This window comes from Euphorbia lathyris, chromosome 3 (genome assembly GCF_963576675.1).
Source record: "Euphorbia lathyris chromosome 3, ddEupLath1.1, whole genome shotgun sequence".
NCBI classification, from domain to species: Eukaryota; Viridiplantae; Streptophyta; class Magnoliopsida; order Malpighiales; family Euphorbiaceae; genus Euphorbia; species Euphorbia lathyris.
In genome coordinates this window covers 2,125,813-2,146,306 of record NC_088912.1, presented here as the reverse complement: position 1 = coordinate 2,146,306, position 20,494 = coordinate 2,125,813, and the positions used below count along the sequence as shown (strand labels likewise).

Sequence of the window (20,494 nt, the reverse complement as noted above, 5' to 3'; positions counted from 1 at the left end):
TGTGAGGATATAAATCAATTGCACGGAGGGAGTAGTATTTAATAGGGTAAATTCCAAAAAAAAGCCTGTGTTTCACCTATTTCCGAAAGAACTCTTGTGGTTTGTTATTATAAAAAAAGGACTGTGTTATACGCCGTTACCCGCAAAACGGAAAATGGCTTAACGCCGTTAAAAATCTGACATGGCACATGAGTAAAATTGGAAAAACAAATTTTTTTTATTTTTTTTTTATTTTTTTTTCTCTCTCTCCCCTCCTCCTTCTTCTTCCTTCTTCTTCTTTTTCCTCCTCCTCCTCCTCCTCCTTCTTCTTCTTCTTCTTCTTCTTCTTCTTCTTTCTTCTTCTTCTTCTTCTTCTCTCCTTCTTCTTTCTCCTCCTTTTTTTTCTTCTATTTTTTTTAAATTTCCGATACTCTGGAAATCTGGAAATTTCAAGATTTCTCGAAATTTTGCAGAAATCTGGAGGAATCCAAACTTAGAAAAAAAAAAGAAGAAGAAGAGAAGAGAGGAGGAAGAAGAAGAAGAAAAAAAAACCAAGAACAAAAGAGAAGAAGAAAAGAAAAACCATGAAAGAAGGAAAAAGAAGGAAGAGAGAGAAAGAAAAATAATTTATTCTCCTTATTAATGGAAGAAGAAGAAGAAAAGAAGAAGAAGAAGAAGAAGAAGAAGAAGGGAGAGAGAGAGAAAGAAGAATAAAAAAAATAAAAAAATAGGTTTTTCCCGTTTTACCCCTTGCCACATCATCAAAACTAACGGTGTTAAGCCATTTTCCATTTTTCGGGTAACATCGTATAAAACACAGTCCTTTTTTTTGTAATAACAAACCAGATGGGTTTTTTCGGTAATAGGTGAAACCACATGTTTTTTTTTTGGAATTTACCCTATTTAATAGGGTATCTAAATGGATGATATTACACATTTATTATTGTCATTAATGTGACATTAGAATATATAAATTCTAGAAATTGTAAGGTTAATGATTGTTTGTAAATAAATGAATGCTTAAAGAAATAAAAAAACTTAAGTGTTTACAAATTGATCTTCCAATCCTAAGGATTTACAAATTGAGCATACAATCCTAAAAATTTATAAATTGACATTACAATTCTATGGTAATAAATAGGGGGACAACACCATTAATTAGAATATCATTAATATTGTATTTGTTTGTCATAAATAATGTTGTACATTCTCAATGTCAAGTTTTTCGTGTTCCCAATGAATAATCATTTATGAAGAGAAATAAATTTAATGCATATAACACTGATTAGACAGATATAAAATTACTTAAAAGAAGATGTCTTCTTATCTAACATAAAAACATCCGGGAAAAAAATTATTTCTTGGAATTTGGTTATATCTTGAAAGTTGGAATAAATCTTGAGGAAAGAGAAAACGTTTTTCAAAGCACAATATTCAAAGTTACAACTGACATGTCATTAGGTAAAACTCATTTTAATATTAAATCACAACTTAAATGATGGATCATTGGATTTTGATCCAATGGCTATTAAACACTCCTCATAAATGGAGATAATTTAAAACTCTCCATTAAAAAGGTCTATATATATATATATATCATCCAAGTGCCTCTATTTTATTAAGATTGAACCAATATTAAAAATAATCCAAAGCCTATGATATGAAGATTAATTAATAGTCCTTAGCTTTTGTAGTGTTTGTGCTTTTATTTGGGTTTTTTTGTTATGGTTGATTTGAATTTCATGAATTGGGAATTAAATTTGGTGTTTTTTTCAGCTTAGTATGATTTATTGATTATTTATTTAATTTAGTTCTTACAATTTTGATTGATTGACAATTTGATGGATTAAGGGTTTAATTGAAAATATTAATTGATTATTTGGAGATTGAATTTAATACTGTTTTAATCTTAGTATTATTATTTGAATGTTTAATTTAATGTAGTTATGATAATTTTGAAAGATTATATGTATTATGTGTATAAACAAGTATTATATGTATTTATATAGATATAAAAAAACTTAATAATCCAACAATGCGCGATGGAGACCATGAAATACTTTATTTATCTTCTATTCTAAATTTATTTTAAATTTTAAATATACCGTTTCATAGTTTTTGGTGATTTGTAATATTTATGGGTATTATTTTTAACTTGTTTTAGTTGTTCACACGTTTTTAAGGATATATATTATAAATATACATGTTTTTTTTAATGTTAAATAATTTTATATTATTAATTTTAGATGATATGATATATATTTTAGTTGCATTTACGTAACAGTTTGTTTATTAACTAATAAAAATATATAAAAATACAAATTTGATTAGATTCGACTAATTTCCGTCGACCAGCATTTAGCATTTTTTACAAAATTGGACATAGCAGATTGAAGATTGATAAGAAGTGATAAGTTACAAGTTTGGCTCTATGGTCATTAGGAAGACCCATTTATCCTCCATGTACAAAAACAATGGAATCTCATGTCCAACGTTTACTAGGCAGTATGATTTCAAGTCTTATTCATAAAAAATGAGTTGTTTCTCATTAACAAAAGACGTGATAATTGAAGCCTTATTTGTGGGCTGAAACACTAAATTTCAGGGCCACCAAAACATTAAGTTTGATGCGAAAAAAAAACTCATCTTTTACTAACGAGACTTGAAATTGTACCATTTTCTTGTAACTGTTAGATTTAAGATGACATTTTGTACGTGAAGTCTAAATTTATTCTGGTTCAATAACGGTTGGACTATATTTGTATCTTATCACTTAATACAATTTTTTTTTTTTTTTGCCAAATGCAAATTATTCGTTGTGCTTGATTGGCTGATATGTGAAAATAAAAATGTTTTGTTGTCTTTATACAAAAAAGTTTGGTTATGTCATGTCCAATTCATATTTAAAATAAAATTTCAAACAAAAACTTATGGTGAGAAAAATTATTTAATATTTTACAGCTATTACAAAAATACCCTCATATATAGAAACCCTAGTGGGTAAAAATTAATTACAAAAATACCATTCTAAATCTAGTACACTGAGTTATTGTTTTTTTTTTACATTAACATGATGATTATGACTAATGTTATGATAAGTTTTATTATTATGATGAATGTCTTCGGTATTTTGATTACTCATTAATTATGAACCAAGTCATGTTCAAGTATATTAACATTTTGAAGATTACATTTATATTTATATGATCAGAAACAGAGAAACTTCATCAATTACAATATTCATCATATGCTGTTGATGATCTGAAATTAGTCCAATGAATTTTATAAATTCTTAGTCTAAAACATCAATAAAGAAGAACCAATTTCATTGTTAAATCATGATCTAACCACTTGTTTTTTTAGGTATATTCCAATTTCAATTGTTCTATTTTATTGGATCTAAATTGTTGTTTCCATTTACATGAAACACATTTTATAATATAGGTAATCACTACATCTGCAAAGATTATTTTTATCTTTTTAGTTTTTCTTCATAACCTGATAATTATCCTTTTAATTCTCTTCTCCATTCTTCACAGAATGTGAATATTGATATTGTATATCCAAGTTGTTGGATTGTTATATCCTTCGAATATTTCAGTTGATTTAAAATGGATTTTATGGGACTTTTGTACCTAGAACTCTTTGTTGATACTTTGCTAGTTTGCTTCAGACTCAATTATTTAGTGTTCGACTTGGTCACTTTAGTTTCCTGTAAGGATTGTCTTTTTTTTTTTTTTTTTAAAATCATGATGATTTTAAGTTTGTTAATTTTGTGTAGGAAAAATAATGGCGAAGACACAAGAAGAAAATTCATTTGAAGATGCGTGTGCACCAACAGATCTTCCGGGCATGCAGAATAACAAAATAAAAGATATTTTAGCACTGATTGCAGAATGTCGCCGGCGAAACTCACAAGTAAGTTGGGGTTTCAATTACTAATTTCTTGTTAAAATTTGCATTATTTAAACAAAAAATGATGAAGTTTTTGTGTTTTTATTGATTGGTTCGTTACTAGGTGATAGATGCATTAGAGTGTTCCAATTCTCTTTGCCTCGAAAATGATCGTGCTTATCTTACAATTTACTGTGAATTCTGAATTCCATTTGTTTATTACTTCCTTCTATTGTTGCCTTTAGTTGTATATTGGTTTTTCTAGGACTCTTCTACCTCTGACACGTGAATGTCTGGAAGAACATGGAGAGGAGTGTGATCATACTCTTATCGATGATCTGGGTTATGTTTCTCGCATTTACGGAGTTATTCAGAAAAGCATTATACCCTACTTGAGTTTCAATTCTTTAAGGTACAAGAATTCTTTTACCAATTTCTGTTTCCAGCTATTCAAGAACCAAAAATACTACCAATTAAGACATTCTTCCACGGAAAATACTGAACTTGATGGTTTTGTTCACGTTGGTGAGAAGATTCCAGGTATAATGGGAGTTGAAAATCGAATAAAATATGGATATTCTTGGAATTCATCCTGCGAATAGAGGTAGTTGAGATTGAAGATGACCATAAAAAAACGGAAATCAACACTAAATTTGCATTAGCATTATAATGCATCTAAACAATAAAAGGAGAAAAGAACAAAATGGATGTGTATAAGCCACATGACTTTGCATACTTGAATGTTCCCTTTACAATAATAATAAGTTTTAAAGGTTGGTATAACTTGTGACAACATTAATATTCATATTTACATAAACCACAAATGTTAACTAAATTATAAACAGAAAATAAAGGAGGAGAAAAATGATAAAAGTAGGCTAGACAAGAAATTAAACAAACCTAACCAGAAGACATTTAAATATGGAAACTTAAGTGATTTTGAATCTCATGGGAGAAAGTGACGCTATTTCTGATTTTGCACCCAACACTGAAAACTGTTGGCACTATTTGCGTCCTAGACGTTTTGAAGATCACAGTCAAGGAAATTATGAAGAAGAAAATATCAATTTTGGTACCCATTAATTAATAAGGAACTGGAAATGTTAGATTTAAGATTACATTTTATAGATGAAGTCTAAATTTATTTTGGTTCAATAGGTAGGGCTATATTTATATCTTTATCTCTTGAGATGTATAAAACTTTTTTCCAAATGTAGATCTTTTTATTTGTTGTGCTTGATTGAGTTGATATGAGAACAGAAAGGTTTGGTTATGTCAGGTCCAATTCATAACTAAAATAAAATTTCATACACCAACTTATCCTAAGAAAATTTATTTTACACCTATGACAAAAATATCCTCCTATACAGAAACCCTAGCAGATCAAACTTAATTACAAAATTACCCCTTTCAAATCTAGTATATAAACAAAATGAGCTGAAACCCTAGCCTCCTAAATCTCATATGTTTGCAGCATCTCCCCACCAACATTGTTTTGTTTAAAAAGTCTCTTGTATTCTTTATCTGAGTCAATGGTACTCATGACCGCAGCTCAAACTGTGTGAGGAGCTTGTCAAAGTGAAAACCCTCAATCAACTTCTAGTCCCTCCCCAAGGTACCTTTCTCTCTCTGTCTTGTTTCCCCGGCAACAAAGGCCATCATCTGATTTCGTCCTATGTGAGGTGGAAGAAGATCGGGCAAGTTAACTCTCTGAGATCTGCTGTCTATCATTGAGGTATTTGATTCTAACTCATATAATCAGTTTTCAACTTTAAATCTTTGTTGTCTTCCTTTTGGGTCTAATCTCATCAGTTTTATCTCATATTTGGGTCTAATCATCCATCAATCTGATTTTCACTATAGTGGGTTGAAATATAAGCTGATTTCCATTATCGACAAACAAATATAAATGGCTGCCATCTGTTTCAACCATCTGATTTCGTCCTCTTAGATCTAATCTAAGCTCTGCTGTCGCCAAATGATTGAGGTGTTTGATTGATTCTAACACCTAATGGAATTTCTACTTTAAATCTCTGTTTTCATCAGTTTTCTACTTTAAATTTCCTATTACTTGCTATAGATTCAGTACAACTGTGTGGAATTTGGTATTGTTCTTGGTACAAGAGGATGTAACTAGAGTTATCTTAGTTCACAGTTTTCTACTTTAAATCTCCTATTACTTGCTATAGATTCAGTACGACTGTGTGGAATTTGGTATTGTTCTTGGTACAATAGGATGTAACTAGAGTTATCTTAGTTATCACTGAGTGCTGCTGATGATCTGAAATTAGTTCAATAAATTTGAAATATTTTAAATAGTTTCCATTACTTTAAATACTCATATGCTTCACTATATGTTCTTTTATCACTGAGTTTTTTGTATTGGTCAAGTTTTTGTTATGAGTAGTGTTCTGATAAATTTTATAAGTATGATAAATGTCTTCAGTGTTTTGATTACTATGAACTACAGGCATGGTTCATGTTCAAGTATATTAATATTTTGATGAGAAACTTCATCAATTACAAATTCATCATATGCTGCTGATGATCTCAAATTAGTCCAATGAATTTTATAAGACCAGTATAAAAAATCAATAAATTAGAACCAATTCATTGATAAATCATGCCTTCACCACCTGTTGTTTTAGGTATATTCCAATTTCGATTGTTCTTTTTTGTTGGATCTAAATTGTTGTTTGCATCTACAGAGATTATTTTTATCCTTTTAGTTTTTCTTGATAACCTCATAGACTTGCCTATTTTAATTATTTTCTCCATTCTTCACAGAATGTGAATATTGATATTGTATGTTCCAAGTTGTTGGATTGGTATATCCTTCAATATTTCACTTGATTTAACATGGATTTTATTGGGACTTTTGTACCTACAATAAAAAAAGATAATAGTATTAAGAGAACTCTTTGTTGATACTTTACTAGTTTGCTTTGTTTAGTGTTGGGCTTGGTTACTTTAGTTGCTTTGGTTTCCTGTAAGGATTGTCTTTTTCTTTTTTTCTTCAAATCGAAACAGATGGAAACCATGATTTTAAGTTGGTTAATTTTGAATATGTTAAATAGTTTCCATTACTTTAAATACTCATATCCTTCACTGTACGTTATTTTATCACTGAGATTTTGTGTTGGTCACTGATATGTAATATTTTAATCACTGACTTTTTTTTTAATGTTAACATACTGATTATGAGTAGTGTTCTGATAAGTTTTATAATAATGATAAATGTCGTCAGTGTTTTGATTACTCATTAAGTATGAACTACAGGCATGGTTCATGTTCAAGTATATTAATATTTTGAAGATTACATTTATATGATCTGAAATAAAGAAACTTCATCAATTACAATATTCATCATATGTTGCTGATGATCTGAAGTTAGTCCAATGAATTTTATAAATGCTAGTCTAAAAAATCAATTAATTAGAACCACCTGTTTTTTAGGTATATTGCAATTTCAATTGTTATATTTTGTTGGATCTAAATTGTTGTTTCCATTTCATACTGCAAATATTATTTTTATCCTTTTAATTTTTTTTTATAACCTGATAATTATATGAGTTACCTATTTTAATTATTTTCTCCATTCTTCACAGAATGTGAATATTGATATTATATGTTCCAAGTTGTTCGATTGTTATATCCTTGATTTAACATGGTTTGTCGGACTTTTGTACTTAGAATAAAAAAAGATAATAGTGTTAAGAGAACTCTTTCTTCTTACTTAGGTAGTTTGCTTCGGACTCAATTGTTTAGTGTTAAACTTGGTTACTTTAGTTGCTTTTGTTTCCTGTAAGAGATATAGACAATGAAGGATTGTCTTTGTGTTTTTTTATTTAAATGGAAACAGATGAAAACGATGATTTTAAGTTATTTAATTTTGTGCAGGAAAAAATAATGGTAAAGACACAAGAAGAAAATTCATGATAAGATGGTGTGCACCAGCAGATCTCCCGTGCACTTAAAAAAAAAAATTTCTAGCACAGATTGCAGAATGTCGCCATCGAAAACGACAAGTAAGTTGGGGTTTAAATTATAATTTATTGTTCAAATATGGATTATTTAAAAAAAACAATGAACTTTTTGTGTTTTTATTGATTGGTTCATTGTGTTGTTAAGTTATACGATAAAATTCTTGCGTCAAATGCTATTTGTTTTCTGATCAATTTAGGACGCGAATTAAAAGAAAATAATTTCAGGGATCTTTTGTTTTTTAGATCCATTTTTGGTTAATGTATTCTAATAAGAATCATTTACGCATATATAAGCTGGAACAGTTATTGGGAGTACCAGTGTGACGCCCTGTATCAGCACAATCTACCTTATTAGATGATAGTTGCATTAGTGTTACAATTCTCTTTGCTTAAAATGATGGTTTATATTGTTTTTTTTTTCTTGAAAAGTCGGGACGCGACGGGGATTAATGGACACCCCACCTAGGTTGGCACCCCCATAAGCCCAAATCGTTCTTATTGTTGCCTTAGCTGTATATTGCTTTTGCTAGGACTCTTCTGCCGCAACATGTGAATGTGTGGAAGAACATGGAAAGGAGTGGGATCATTCTCTTATCTTCAAGGATGATCTCGGCTATGTTTATCGCATTTGCGGAGTTCTTCAGAAAAGCATTGATACCCTACTTGAGTTTCAATTCTCTAAGGTACAAGAATTCTTTTATACCAATTTTTGTTTCCAATGATTCAAGAATGGAAAATACTACCAATTCAGACATTCTTACATGGATAACAAATATATATAAATTGAGACAATATTGGTTATAGTTTCACTAAATTTCCACGGAAAAGAAGTATTCGAATTTATGATTTTATAAAGATATTAATAACTTAATGTATAAAAATTTTATTGGGTCTTCAGTATGTTTTGAATTTATAGTGTTGTAAATGGACTTTGAATTTGAAATTCATGTATCAATTTAGCATTTGACCGTTGACAAATGAGAATTTTATTTGCTTATGTGTTGATGTATGCAAATGGAAATTTAAAATATAAGTTTTAAATATAAAAATACCAATGATTAAATTATTGAATTCAATATCAAAATTACCATTGAGATAATAGTTTGTTATTATTTACTATTTAGTTAATTAAATATATTTCATGTAAATGTAAAAATTGGTAATTCCTCTCCCATTTGGTTCGTTTTGCAATAGAGCTGCGGGGAGGGTTTACGCTGTCATTTGTTTTGATCTCTTTATTGCTTTATCTATTTGTCTCTTTTTTATTTTTCTTCATATGCAAAGAGGTATATATAACTATTAACTATATATGCCTTCTCGCTATTCAAATCTTTATAATTTTTGTCAAGTATGATGAACTAAACTTGATGCTTTGGTTCACGTTGCTGAGAAGATTCAGGGTGTAATCGGAGTTGAAAATCAGATAAAAGATGGATATTCTTCGAATCTGATCCTGCTAATGGAGGTAGTTGAGATTGAAGATGACCATAAAAGAACGGAAATAAACACTAAAGTTGCATTAGCATGTTAATGCATCTAAACAATAAAAGCAGAAAAGAACAAAATGGATGTGTATAAGCCACAGGACGTTGCATACTTGAATGTTTCCTTTTCTTTTAGTTGGATGGATTCTCTTCAGCTTAGAAGAATTTGTTGTTGCAGAACCTTTTATTATTGTTTTATTGAGAACCATGTTAGCTTAACTTGTATATTAGTTGTCCTATGTTTAATTGGTGTGCAACTATTACTTATGTATATTTATCAATGTTACTGGAAGTGGTTCAGCTTATTTAAGAAATAATATAAATAAAACAATTTCAGATTCTATATTCTTAAATGCAACCGGTTAATTTTGTTTAGAATAGAAGTTGGTTGAGATTTCTTTATTGATGCACTGATTAATCATTATTTTCTATGTTATTTATCTACTTCGTTGATGCACTGGTTAACCATTATTTTCTGCAAATGGAATGGCATGATGAAGACTCGGGTGAGAATACTTGAGAATACTTGGTACAACCAGTGGCTCAAGCATGATGCTCTTTGGGTGTGTTATCCCCTTTGGGTTTCATATGAGTTCTGCCCTTAGGGTTTCTTTTTGAATCTGGTGGATGTTCTTCTTCTTCAGAATATAATCGTGAGGTTTCTAGATGATTGTTTAGACACAAATAGTTCTGAAAATGACATAACTGGTATACCATAGTTCTATTATATTCCTGAATTGTGGTATACGTGGTATCCTTGTTCTTTTAATTTTATAAATAATAAATAAATATTATACCACTAATAAAAATGATATAACTGGCAACTGGAATACCACAGTTCTGGAAAAAGAACTGGTATCCAGTTCTAGCATGCAACCAACCATAATTATATTCTTATGGTTTCCCATAAATTAACCCTCCTATTTCTTTTCCTCGTCACAAACCCGAATGTTCGGTCCACCATCGGATAATAAGTTAACTGATATGTCTTGCATACTTTAATACTTGAAAAGAAAGATATGGAGATGCATGAACTACAATGAGCTAGCTGATTATGTCTTTCATTGCCAACCGAAAACAATATAGGTCAAAGAAATGGCAATGTTCAAATTGCCTCATTGACAAGTGCAAAAACAAAAGCAAGAAAGGTTCATATTGCAGATATAAGAGCCTTGTTATTTCACGGCAATGTTGAGGATACCAGCTTGGGATCGCTATATTCTTTAAAAGGCAAAGCACTAAAAAACTCACCATACCGGCATCGCAAAAGGTCTTCAAATTTATCACGTAATCCGGACTTGGGTTGCAAGCAATGGCTGAAGATATGCATTGAAACTGCTAGAGGCTTGCACTACCTTCATACGGGTATGCTAAATATTTTTCTTGGGATCTGCTTGTTCGCTGGCCGTCTGGTTGTGCTTCTAGCAAGTTCTCTTTACGGCCTGGATGTTCGTCTTCAAGGTAGAAACTATGTCTGCCTTGGGTTGCTCTGGGATTGCTGAACCAATTTGCACATACTTTCCTTCGGCCAAGCATACTATCTCCAAATCACCCACTGGTTTGGCTCTTTGGCCCTCCTCTTCCCTAGGATCCTATGTTGGCTTCATTTTTAACCAAGAAAAATAAGTTTCGTGAGCCACCACTTGGTTACCTTGTGCCACTTCCATATCTTCTCTAGTTGGAATTTGTCAGGCCAAATTATGAATAGACAGAGCCCCAACAGATTGGGACAAGAGCGGACGCTCTATGATTGACATTGTATTGAACCACTGAATTAATTACTAAAAATTCAGTTTTAGAATTTCATTTTATTGGGCCATCACCAAGAGATACTTGCAAATGAGCACTGCCAACAAAAGTACAGTATGATCAGAAATTGCCACCAATGGTGTTAAAGTGGAAGTGAATATCAAGATCAAGATTCAATGCCTCATATGCGTTTCTAGTGATGATGTTTACAGAACTTCCAGTATCAATGAATACGAATCTTATATCCATCCATATTGAGCTCAATTACCAAAGCATCATTATGTGCATGAAATTCTTGTGTAGTGGGAAGCTCTTCAAGCGCCAATCTTGTGTGCATGAAATTCTTTCTATTAAACCAGAGTCATACCGGTTTCCTGTCTGACCGCTGGTTTTTGGTTTCATTTCGGTTCTGTGCGGTTTGTTGTAAAACCAGTTTAATTCGAACCAGAGATCATGCCTGTACCCGGTTCAACCGATCGAACCAGCCGGTCTGCTCTACTGTTTAAAGGTAGCAGCTCTGCGGTACTGTTTATGTCAACAGCATGACTGCGTGAATAATTTGCAATGTGTTTGAGTGGTTTTATTTTTTCTGATTTTATTTGTATACAAAATATGAGTATTCCAAGTTGGCCACTAGGCTCCTAATTAGAATAGGACTCCATTATTCCAATAAAAAAATGATGTATTCTAGAAATGTATGTGGGTCATCCGGTCTCTCTCCTATATAGGATCCAGCCAAGTGCACTGAAATCTAATCCAAAATATATATTGGTTTGTTATTGGTTGTGCTTTTTTTTTCTATAATATGAAAATAAACTTATAATTAGAAATAGCATATCTAATGAAAATATACATATATTAGAAATATCATGTATTTTAGTGAAAGCTGAGAGCAGAAAATTAAAGTTATGAATATTTTAATTATGTTAACACGCTCAGAACCTTTAAAACAACAAAACTGTAATATTATTAAAGAAATAAAATAAAACAAATTCACAAGATAAATAACCCAAAATCCGGGAAAGAAAACATACAACCCGAAAAACATCATAAGAAGTAGGAATATATTTATTTCATTCAGTAATAATAAGAGATGCAATACATAGGTAATGCAAGATTACATAGATATTGATGAATTGATCAACAATAACAATGACAGTAAGGCTTTTTGACATGCTTGCAAAATCCACTTTTTGTGCTTTCAGAACAATAGCTTGTGCAATCTGAATCAACTGAATAATAACAAAACCATCATAATTGATATCAGAATAATAGCTTCTACAATAGCTTGTACCATCACAACCTTTGGACTCGAAACCATCATAATTGATATCAGAATAAAAATTTCAAACACCTTTATTTTTCAGTGTTAGTTACACTCAAATGCCTCTATTCATATCAATTTCTCTTATGCTGCCTTCTTTTTATACTACTATAGTTATTTAGAAAAGGAAACTAAATCCTTTTGTTACTAGAAAAGAAACAAAATCCTTTTGTTACATAACTACTATATATATTGTATTTTATATGATCTTCTTACCATTATTGCTAAAATATGAAAAAATTGTCAATAATTTGTTATTATTCAGTGCATATTCCAAAACATTGATATTAATTAGTGTTTGTATTTTTCTAGTGGACATTTCAAATCAACATATTCATGAACTTAATAAACAAAACAGATTTCCAAATCAATGTCAATATATATAGTTACTGGCCAAAGTCTGGCTGAAATATCATTTTATTCCTCCATTCCCACACTTGAGCAGCCATCCCAATGCTGTTGGAGCTGCTTTTAGTGATTTGAGGAGCCACTAAGAGGCTGTTGGAGCTCATTTTTCATTATATCTCCTCAAATTTTAACTTAAGAGCCAACTTTTAATCATATATTTGTTATCTAGTGATAAAATTACGCATATGTAAAGTGTAGATGTCAAGATTGATGACCGAGAAGACAATTTGATGAATAATTTCTCTAATTGATCCAACTTGTCAACGATTGGGGTAAAATTGTTCTTGGCTACGAACATTAACGGTAAAATTGCTACTAGATGTAAATATTAAGGGTATTTTTACATCTTATCCTTTTTATAAATTTTAAAAAGCAAAAGTGCTGAAATCTAATTAACAAAAAGGAGATGAGACCTTTCTAATTTAATGAGGTTCAGCCAATACTCCACGTCCTCCAAGACTACTAAAGAATATTTTACTAAGCAAATATTACAATAGAGAAAGAAAGAGAAGACAATTGTTAATACTATGCTCGTGTGTCTTTCTTTTCCTCTAAATTAGGTAATAATCTCAGTTTTGTTTGGAGGAGCTTATACAGTTCGATTAAAGTTATCCAAATGATATTCGCTCGAGGATTGAGAGAGGAGATTCGGTTTCGATATAGCATGATACGTGGTTAATAAATAAAGAAGATCGTCACATCAACTTTGTATGCATTAACGAAAACAAAGATGCCATACTCTAGGTGGTTTCACTCCACTTTCAGAATGTTCAATTTGAAACATGGTGGTGGATCTCATTTTAACAAAGGTCCACGATATTAATGAGTTCGGGATTATTATAAGAAATTCGACATTTGTTACTTATTAGTCCATATTATTTTGTGGCTTTTGTCCCTAGATTAGCGAACCGTGTGCCCATTCAATGGCTCGTCATCCCGGTTCCAGTGCTAATTTCTTCAGTGATATTTTTGCTTCTAGTTATTTAGATGATATAAAATCCATCAGGTTGGGTTGAAATATAAAATCTATCATAGTGAAATAGCAAATATATATATACAAGATTTAATTGGGTGGCTAAAAACACCAAAATAATAAAAAATATAATTTGCATATCTATCATTTTAGAACTGGCAGAATATAAAAAAAAAAATTCTATTAAAATTAGGACATCATCAGCGAATCCCAAAGGGAAAAAAAGAAGTCCAATACTCTTTCCTTCCCAACAGCTTTTTTTGAATCAACCCTATGAATCTGGTTGTCGATTAATTTTGTGTGAATTTGCAACAAGAAAATAACCTTGCTAACCATTGATTTTATGTGCAGAAAATTATATAGTTTGACCCAAAAGAAGTACAAAAGTAGGTAATTTTAGTCCTGTGGTTATAAATAAATACCATTATGAAGATATATAAGTTTCAATCATATATCTTATATTAATCTCTGACATACCCCCACACCAAAATGTCCTTTGGACCTAGCGCGTGCACAACACATGGTCATCCCGCCATGTGTTTTAATTCCACCAATTAATGAGGTTGCCAGGATTTTCAACCCTTGATCGTTTGGTCTAAGAGGCTCTAATACCATGTCATGAAATTGATTGAATGAAAGGCTCAAGCTGATATTTAAGGCTCAATCATATATATCTTATATGTATCTCTCACCCATAGGTACCTCATTTCCTAATCAAAATAATTGTCTCCTGAAAGACAATGTGAGACAAATGTGTTGTGAAGACTATTTGCCTCATACTGAGAATAAAAGACTTGATCATGACTTGAAGCACCAAAAGTAGTGCCTCTTTCTCAAAGTCACCGAGTTTGCCTTGGTATAATTAAGTATGCTTCTAAAATTTGGCAAAACCAAGAAAAATAATCGTATGCTAACAAGGAAAATAATTCATATATGTTCAGTAATTCCTTTACCGTTCATATGTCAAAGAGAAACATTACAAATCTCCAAAGAGTGAAATGAACCACTTGTTTCTCTTCCAACTCTAATTGATTTTATAACATTTATGAGTACCTCAATAGTATGGTAACCATATCTATAAAGAATGAATTAAATATCTTATTTATCTTCCAACTCAGATAACTCGTGTCACTTTTATCTAAATCTGAATGAATGTGTAAATTAAATCCATCATCACATAATGAGTTAGCCGATATTCCTTTCATTGCCACCCGAAAATAGTATAGGCTCAAACAAATGGCCATCCATACATCAATACACAACATCATTATTCATCATCTAAATCATCCTCCTCATTCCTTTTCCTCTTATACCCAGACGATGAAGACCACGGTATCACCTCTACATTCTCATCATCGTCTTCTTTATCACCACACTTGTTGTACCAAGTATTCTCACCCGAGTAATTCTGGACTAGATGGCTTGAGGGAACCCTTCTATCAGAAGTTCTCGGACGTGATTGACTAAGACGTTTGCAATATGGTGCAGACTTTTTTTTTTTATCACGGACGTATTTTACCGGCGCTGAACTCAAATCTGATGGCATTAATTCCTAAATTCCCTGGGGCACATAATTGAGAACTTTAGACCCATTGTAATTCCTTCAAATTAATTACAAAGATTCTCGCAAATTGGCTGACCGGTATTGCAAGTCAGATTATTTGGGATAATCATGAGGGATGGTTGAAGCCTTTAAGCAAGCACTTGATCATTAATGCGGGTGAAACTCCATCAAAACCCTTCTGGTTATCCCAAAAGAATGGTCTCCCACTCTTAGGGTGATCCAACTCCAACACACGTGCCTTCTTTTAATCCTTCACCCTTCATTGACACTAGTAATCCCCTAGGGTTATTCAAAGCTATTGGCTCTTCATCAATGGGCTTAAAGACGGAGAAATGTTTACCACATGAATCTAGTTAATGACGGAGAAATGTTTGAAAAATATGGATGGAACATGTGCTATACATTGAATTATTGGATTTTAAGAAATTTCCACTGTGACGAGTTCATGAATTGCTCCCGATGCAACAAACAGGGCAGAATTCATCTATAGACCAAGGACCATGGCAACTCCCCACTGCAATTAGCAGCTTCGGATCTAACAATGGATGCAGAGAGAGCATTTGCCTTGCCCCCAGCATTCTCTGACACATTATATTGCTTGCATCCTGAATTGTGATGTCTGATATCTCATTCAAGCAGCCATCACGAAGAAGGGAAACAGATTCAACTGCCACATGCGTATCAGAATAAGCAACAAAATTCCAACTTCAATTTCGGTAATATGGACATGTAAAGGCAAGAGACCTAAGCCTCTTTTATCATTTAACAACATAATATTCAATCCATAATTTTTCTTTTATAAATACGTATCTGCCTTCTTAGAAGGGAATACTAAGGATATTCATTCTCCATAGCTTCTTTAGGTAAATGTTGCTTGCATTGCAACAGATATGAGCTATCTCTATTCAAATTGATTTTTTGCCGCACTCTCCAGCTTTCTCTTATTTAATAAGATTTTGAATTATAACCATTAATATTATATTTATGACGTTTAGTTAAAATTTTGAAATAGTCCCAACCCAATGCAAAACAACAATTAATATATTATTTACTTATCAATTGAGTAGAGTTCAATTGCTTTTAGAGGCTCCCATTTTATCAGTGCAAGGCAACATTTTACTTGTTTAGTTTTTTCTTTCCAATAGTTAATAAAATCTTTGAAAGTGCAACATCTTTCTAACAACATATCTCATGCTTAATGAGTTAATTTTCACTTTCACTTTTCTCTTATTTATTCCTTTATTTAATATTTTATGGTCATTAGTCTTGGCCTATATAGGTGAAATACTCTAAAAATTGTGAAACAATGAGTTGGCAAAATCTTGAAGATTTTTGTGAGAAGAACCACCTTCCTTAAAAGCATTTGTTGCTGAAACCTTCCATTTGATGGCATTCTCTCTCATCTCTTCATTTCCCATCACCATATTGAGACATCTCTTAATCTCTTGAGCCTCAACCATCTCATCTTCATTAGGATTAACTCTAACACCAGTTTTCCAACAATCTTGTAGCAGCTTAGCATTTGTTAACTGATCAGTCCATTGCGGAAATGCCACCACAGGGACTCCACAAGACAAGCTCTCTGTTGTGGAATTCCAACCACAATGACTAATAAAACAACCTATTCCTGGATTTGATAGCACCTCTAATTGATTGCACCATGGTACTATGACTCCATTTTCTTCTACTTTTTCCATGGATTTCTCTCTTATAACCCACAAGAATGGATGCCCACTCTCTATTAATGCTCTCCTCATCTCTTCCATTTGCCTCTCCGATACTTGTGTGATGCTTCCAAAAGATATGTAAATAACTGAAGCCTCAGCCTTTGAGTTAAGCCAATCAATGTAAAACAGGGAAGTTGGGCATTTGAAAAGATCACCTCCTACTGAAGCATCAGAACCACAAGGAACCAAAGGCCCAATTCCCAGCAATTTGTACTTGCTGATGGAGTTCAAGGCCTCCGATTCTAATGCGTCCAAGGTGTTGACAAGAATTGTTGGATTCATTTCTCCATCAAGCATCTGGAGATGTTCTTCTAGGACTGAAAAAGCATATTTGTTGGTATCAGAAGGACTGAAAAAGGAAGGAAGATCACGGCTAGATAAAGGCGGCAATCCAGGGAAACGAAACAAGAAAGAAGAATCACTGATATTCTTCTCTAGTTCATCGCTAAAACCATTGAAGTAATGGTAATAGATGTTGAAAACAGTAGCAGCTTGAGACCAGAAAAGCACGGATGGGAGGTTGAATTCCCGAGCCACCATAGCAACCCAAGGAAGAAGAAGAGAGTAAGCAACACAAGTGAATGAAGAATTATTTATGATTTCACGGATACTTTCAGAGCCGTGAATCCTCAGACTGGATATGTAATCTTCAAAATTTTTGACAGGTTTGAAAGCATCATCGTTACCATCGGAGAAGGAAGCAAAAGATAAGGAAGGAGGAATACAGGTTTTGGACATGGTTCGTTCCGCGCCGAGGCTGGTGGAAAAGGTCACATGGATTCCCATGGAAAGGAGGCGCTTTGCTACTTGAAGAGCGGGGTTGATGTGTCCCTGACCTGGGAATATTACCAGCAGTACATGAGGCTTCTTTTCTTTATTTTCCATTTCTCTAATTCAATGTGAAACACTTTCTGATTCCCAAATTACTCTATCAACCCCTTTTTATACACAAATTCTATTCTAACAGAGCATACAGTTTAAGTGAGAGACATGATGTGAATTAGAAGTTAATCACGAATTAAGTGTTTTTCTTGTTTCCATTTTCCAAAAGACAAATGGAATGAAATAGTAAGGTAAGATATTAATGTCCATATCTAACAATATCACATACAATAAAGATATTTCAGTTACTAAATCTTGAAGTTCAAATTTTAGATAAATATTTGGAAACAAAATCTGCTCTCAACAAAAATATAACATACTTTTTTCTTTAGGATAATTTCTTGGTTTATAGAGTATTTTACATATTCTAAGTTTAACTTCTATATTAATTTTTTTTTACAAATATAATTATGGTAGAATGAACCCCGAGCTAGTCTGGTGGTCGGACATTCCTCAATTTTGTATTTCGGCCTTTCTTTGTAACTTAGGAGGCTGGCAAGTATACAGATTTGCTTAGACTTTTCTTTGTTTTGGTTGCATTTGTATTCTTTATTCTTATTAATAAAATGGTTTAAGGATTGGGTGCGGAGAGCAGGGGTGCCAGCCTAGCTGGGATGTCTGTAATTTGCACTCCCTGATTGCCAACCTTTTGAACAAAAAAAAAGAATTTATTAGTTGGGTCTCAAATATATGAAATCTATATAAAGTAAAACCTCGATAAGTGAATATTTGATAAATTAATAACCTCGATTAAATAATAATTTTCTCTAATTTATTCATCGGCTTTTAATAAAAAAAATTATAAAAAGTTACCAACACGGACTGACATTTTGGGTGTGCACTTCATTGACCAAAGAAAGATATCATGGTTATAATATTCATTATATTAATTTGTATATAATATAAGGTTTGACCAGACTGCCTCGGGCTTTTGAGATAAATTTCACACCTAATTCATTTGAGATAAAATAAGTATGTCCAAGCCCAATCAACAATAGTAAACTTATTGTACAAACACATCCTTTAATAAGCATAGTCATCACGAAGAATCACAAGAAATAAGGAGGAGTTATTGAATTACACTGCAAAAAATTCTCCAAACTAGAATCAATAACAACATCAACCTCTTAGACTTCAAAAAAATTCCACCTAACCTATTGTACTTCAAATTCAGCATCACCGCCTATCACTATGCTGTCTGTTTCCACTTGACTAACAATTGAAAGCAGAAATCATAAATGAATGAGAAAATATCTAGAACACAACAATTAATTCATATAGGCATCCACAAAACAACAAATGCCAAATTCACTTTCACAACTTATGTAAATTCCAAAACATGTGTATATATATACATCATATCTGATAAATGTTTTTACTTTTTTAGTTATCTGTTATCTGATCATTTGTTCCATGGCATGTGTAGCTCCGATAGTATAAACTTATTATCATTTTGAATAAAGGGTTTTTGGCCCTTCAACTTTGTTCATAGAGTCAACTTTTTCAAAAATTCCTTGATCGGAGCCCTTCCGTGTGAGGCGCCGTTGGGTTCGGCTGGAGACACTCTTATGCTTAAGTCAGTAATTATTTGAGAATAAACTAAAAGATCAAAAGTAAGAAATTAGTAACTGTAAGTTTAATACCTCAGACTCGGTGTACTTATATTAGATTCTGTAACCATCGAGCTGGTAACCTAAACAGTCGTCTTTTTATGTATTAATGATACATTCTTTCAGGTTCGACCGTTGAGGCCTTCAATGAACTGTTTAATGCTATTGATTGTAGCTATTTCCTAAGAAAACAACTCGGACCCATTCTGGCGCATTTAGATCCTTTATCGCGTGTCATACCATGGCGTATCGACGTGGCAAAGTGCCCTTTACGAGGGACTTCTGTCATACGCCACTCCTTTAACTTCGCAGATGATGCACCACTGCTGTACTATATCCCGGCAGTGGAAGGAATACAAGCTAGTGCTACCCGAGCTCACATGGTTTAATGAGCCAAGCCGATCATGAAGACTAAGTTTAAAAGACATTAAAGCTTGAATCTCAACTAAAATTTTTTGGGTTGGTATGGTGTACATAATTGCCACCTCTAAGCCAAACGCTTCTTTTACCAAACCCTTTAAAACTCACAGTCCAAGCAAAGTTAATGTCTTGGTGTTAATATAATTTAGCAGAGCAGTAACAAGAAGATTAACGCAATGCTTCTTAATTAATTGAATGAAGGTTACAATTCTAGAACTCAGCTTCTACATATGGATAGGGATAATGATAATAAACAAACTCATATAGTTTGTTACAATATTTGCACCTGTAAATTTCCAAATAAACTGCCACATTGACAGATGCAAAAACAAAAGTACCAAAGCTTCTTCCTTGGTGAGAGGCATCATAAAGTTACCACCAAACCTGGATCCACTTCCTACATTGCCTTTTGCTTCATCTTCTTCCAATGTTCTTTCTTTTATCTCTACCATCTTTTTAACTGTTTCCTCCACTCCACTCATTATTAGAGTTGA

General features: G+C 32.3%; 1 protein-coding gene and 1 long non-coding RNA gene across 2 annotated transcripts; one reads left to right on the top strand and one right to left on the bottom strand.

The window, feature by feature from the left end:
* Positions 1-5,345: 5,345 nt before the first annotated feature.
* Positions 5,346-9,661, top strand: LOC136224072 (uncharacterized). Its single transcript, XR_010686267.1, has 4 exons — positions 5,346-5,608; positions 7,774-7,901; positions 8,390-8,542; positions 9,253-9,661. It is a non-coding gene; the product is annotated as an uncharacterized lncRNA (long non-coding RNA).
* Positions 9,662-16,434: 6,773 nt separating this feature from the next.
* Positions 16,435-17,991, bottom strand: LOC136223790 (phloretin 4'-O-glucosyltransferase-like). The gene has a single exon (XM_066011962.1). The coding sequence runs from the start codon at positions 17,971-17,973 to the stop codon at positions 16,651-16,653; it is 1,323 nt and encodes a 440-aa protein (XP_065868034.1). The 5' UTR covers positions 17,974-17,991; the 3' UTR covers positions 16,435-16,650.
* Between the last annotated feature and the right edge of the window lie 2,503 nt (positions 17,992-20,494).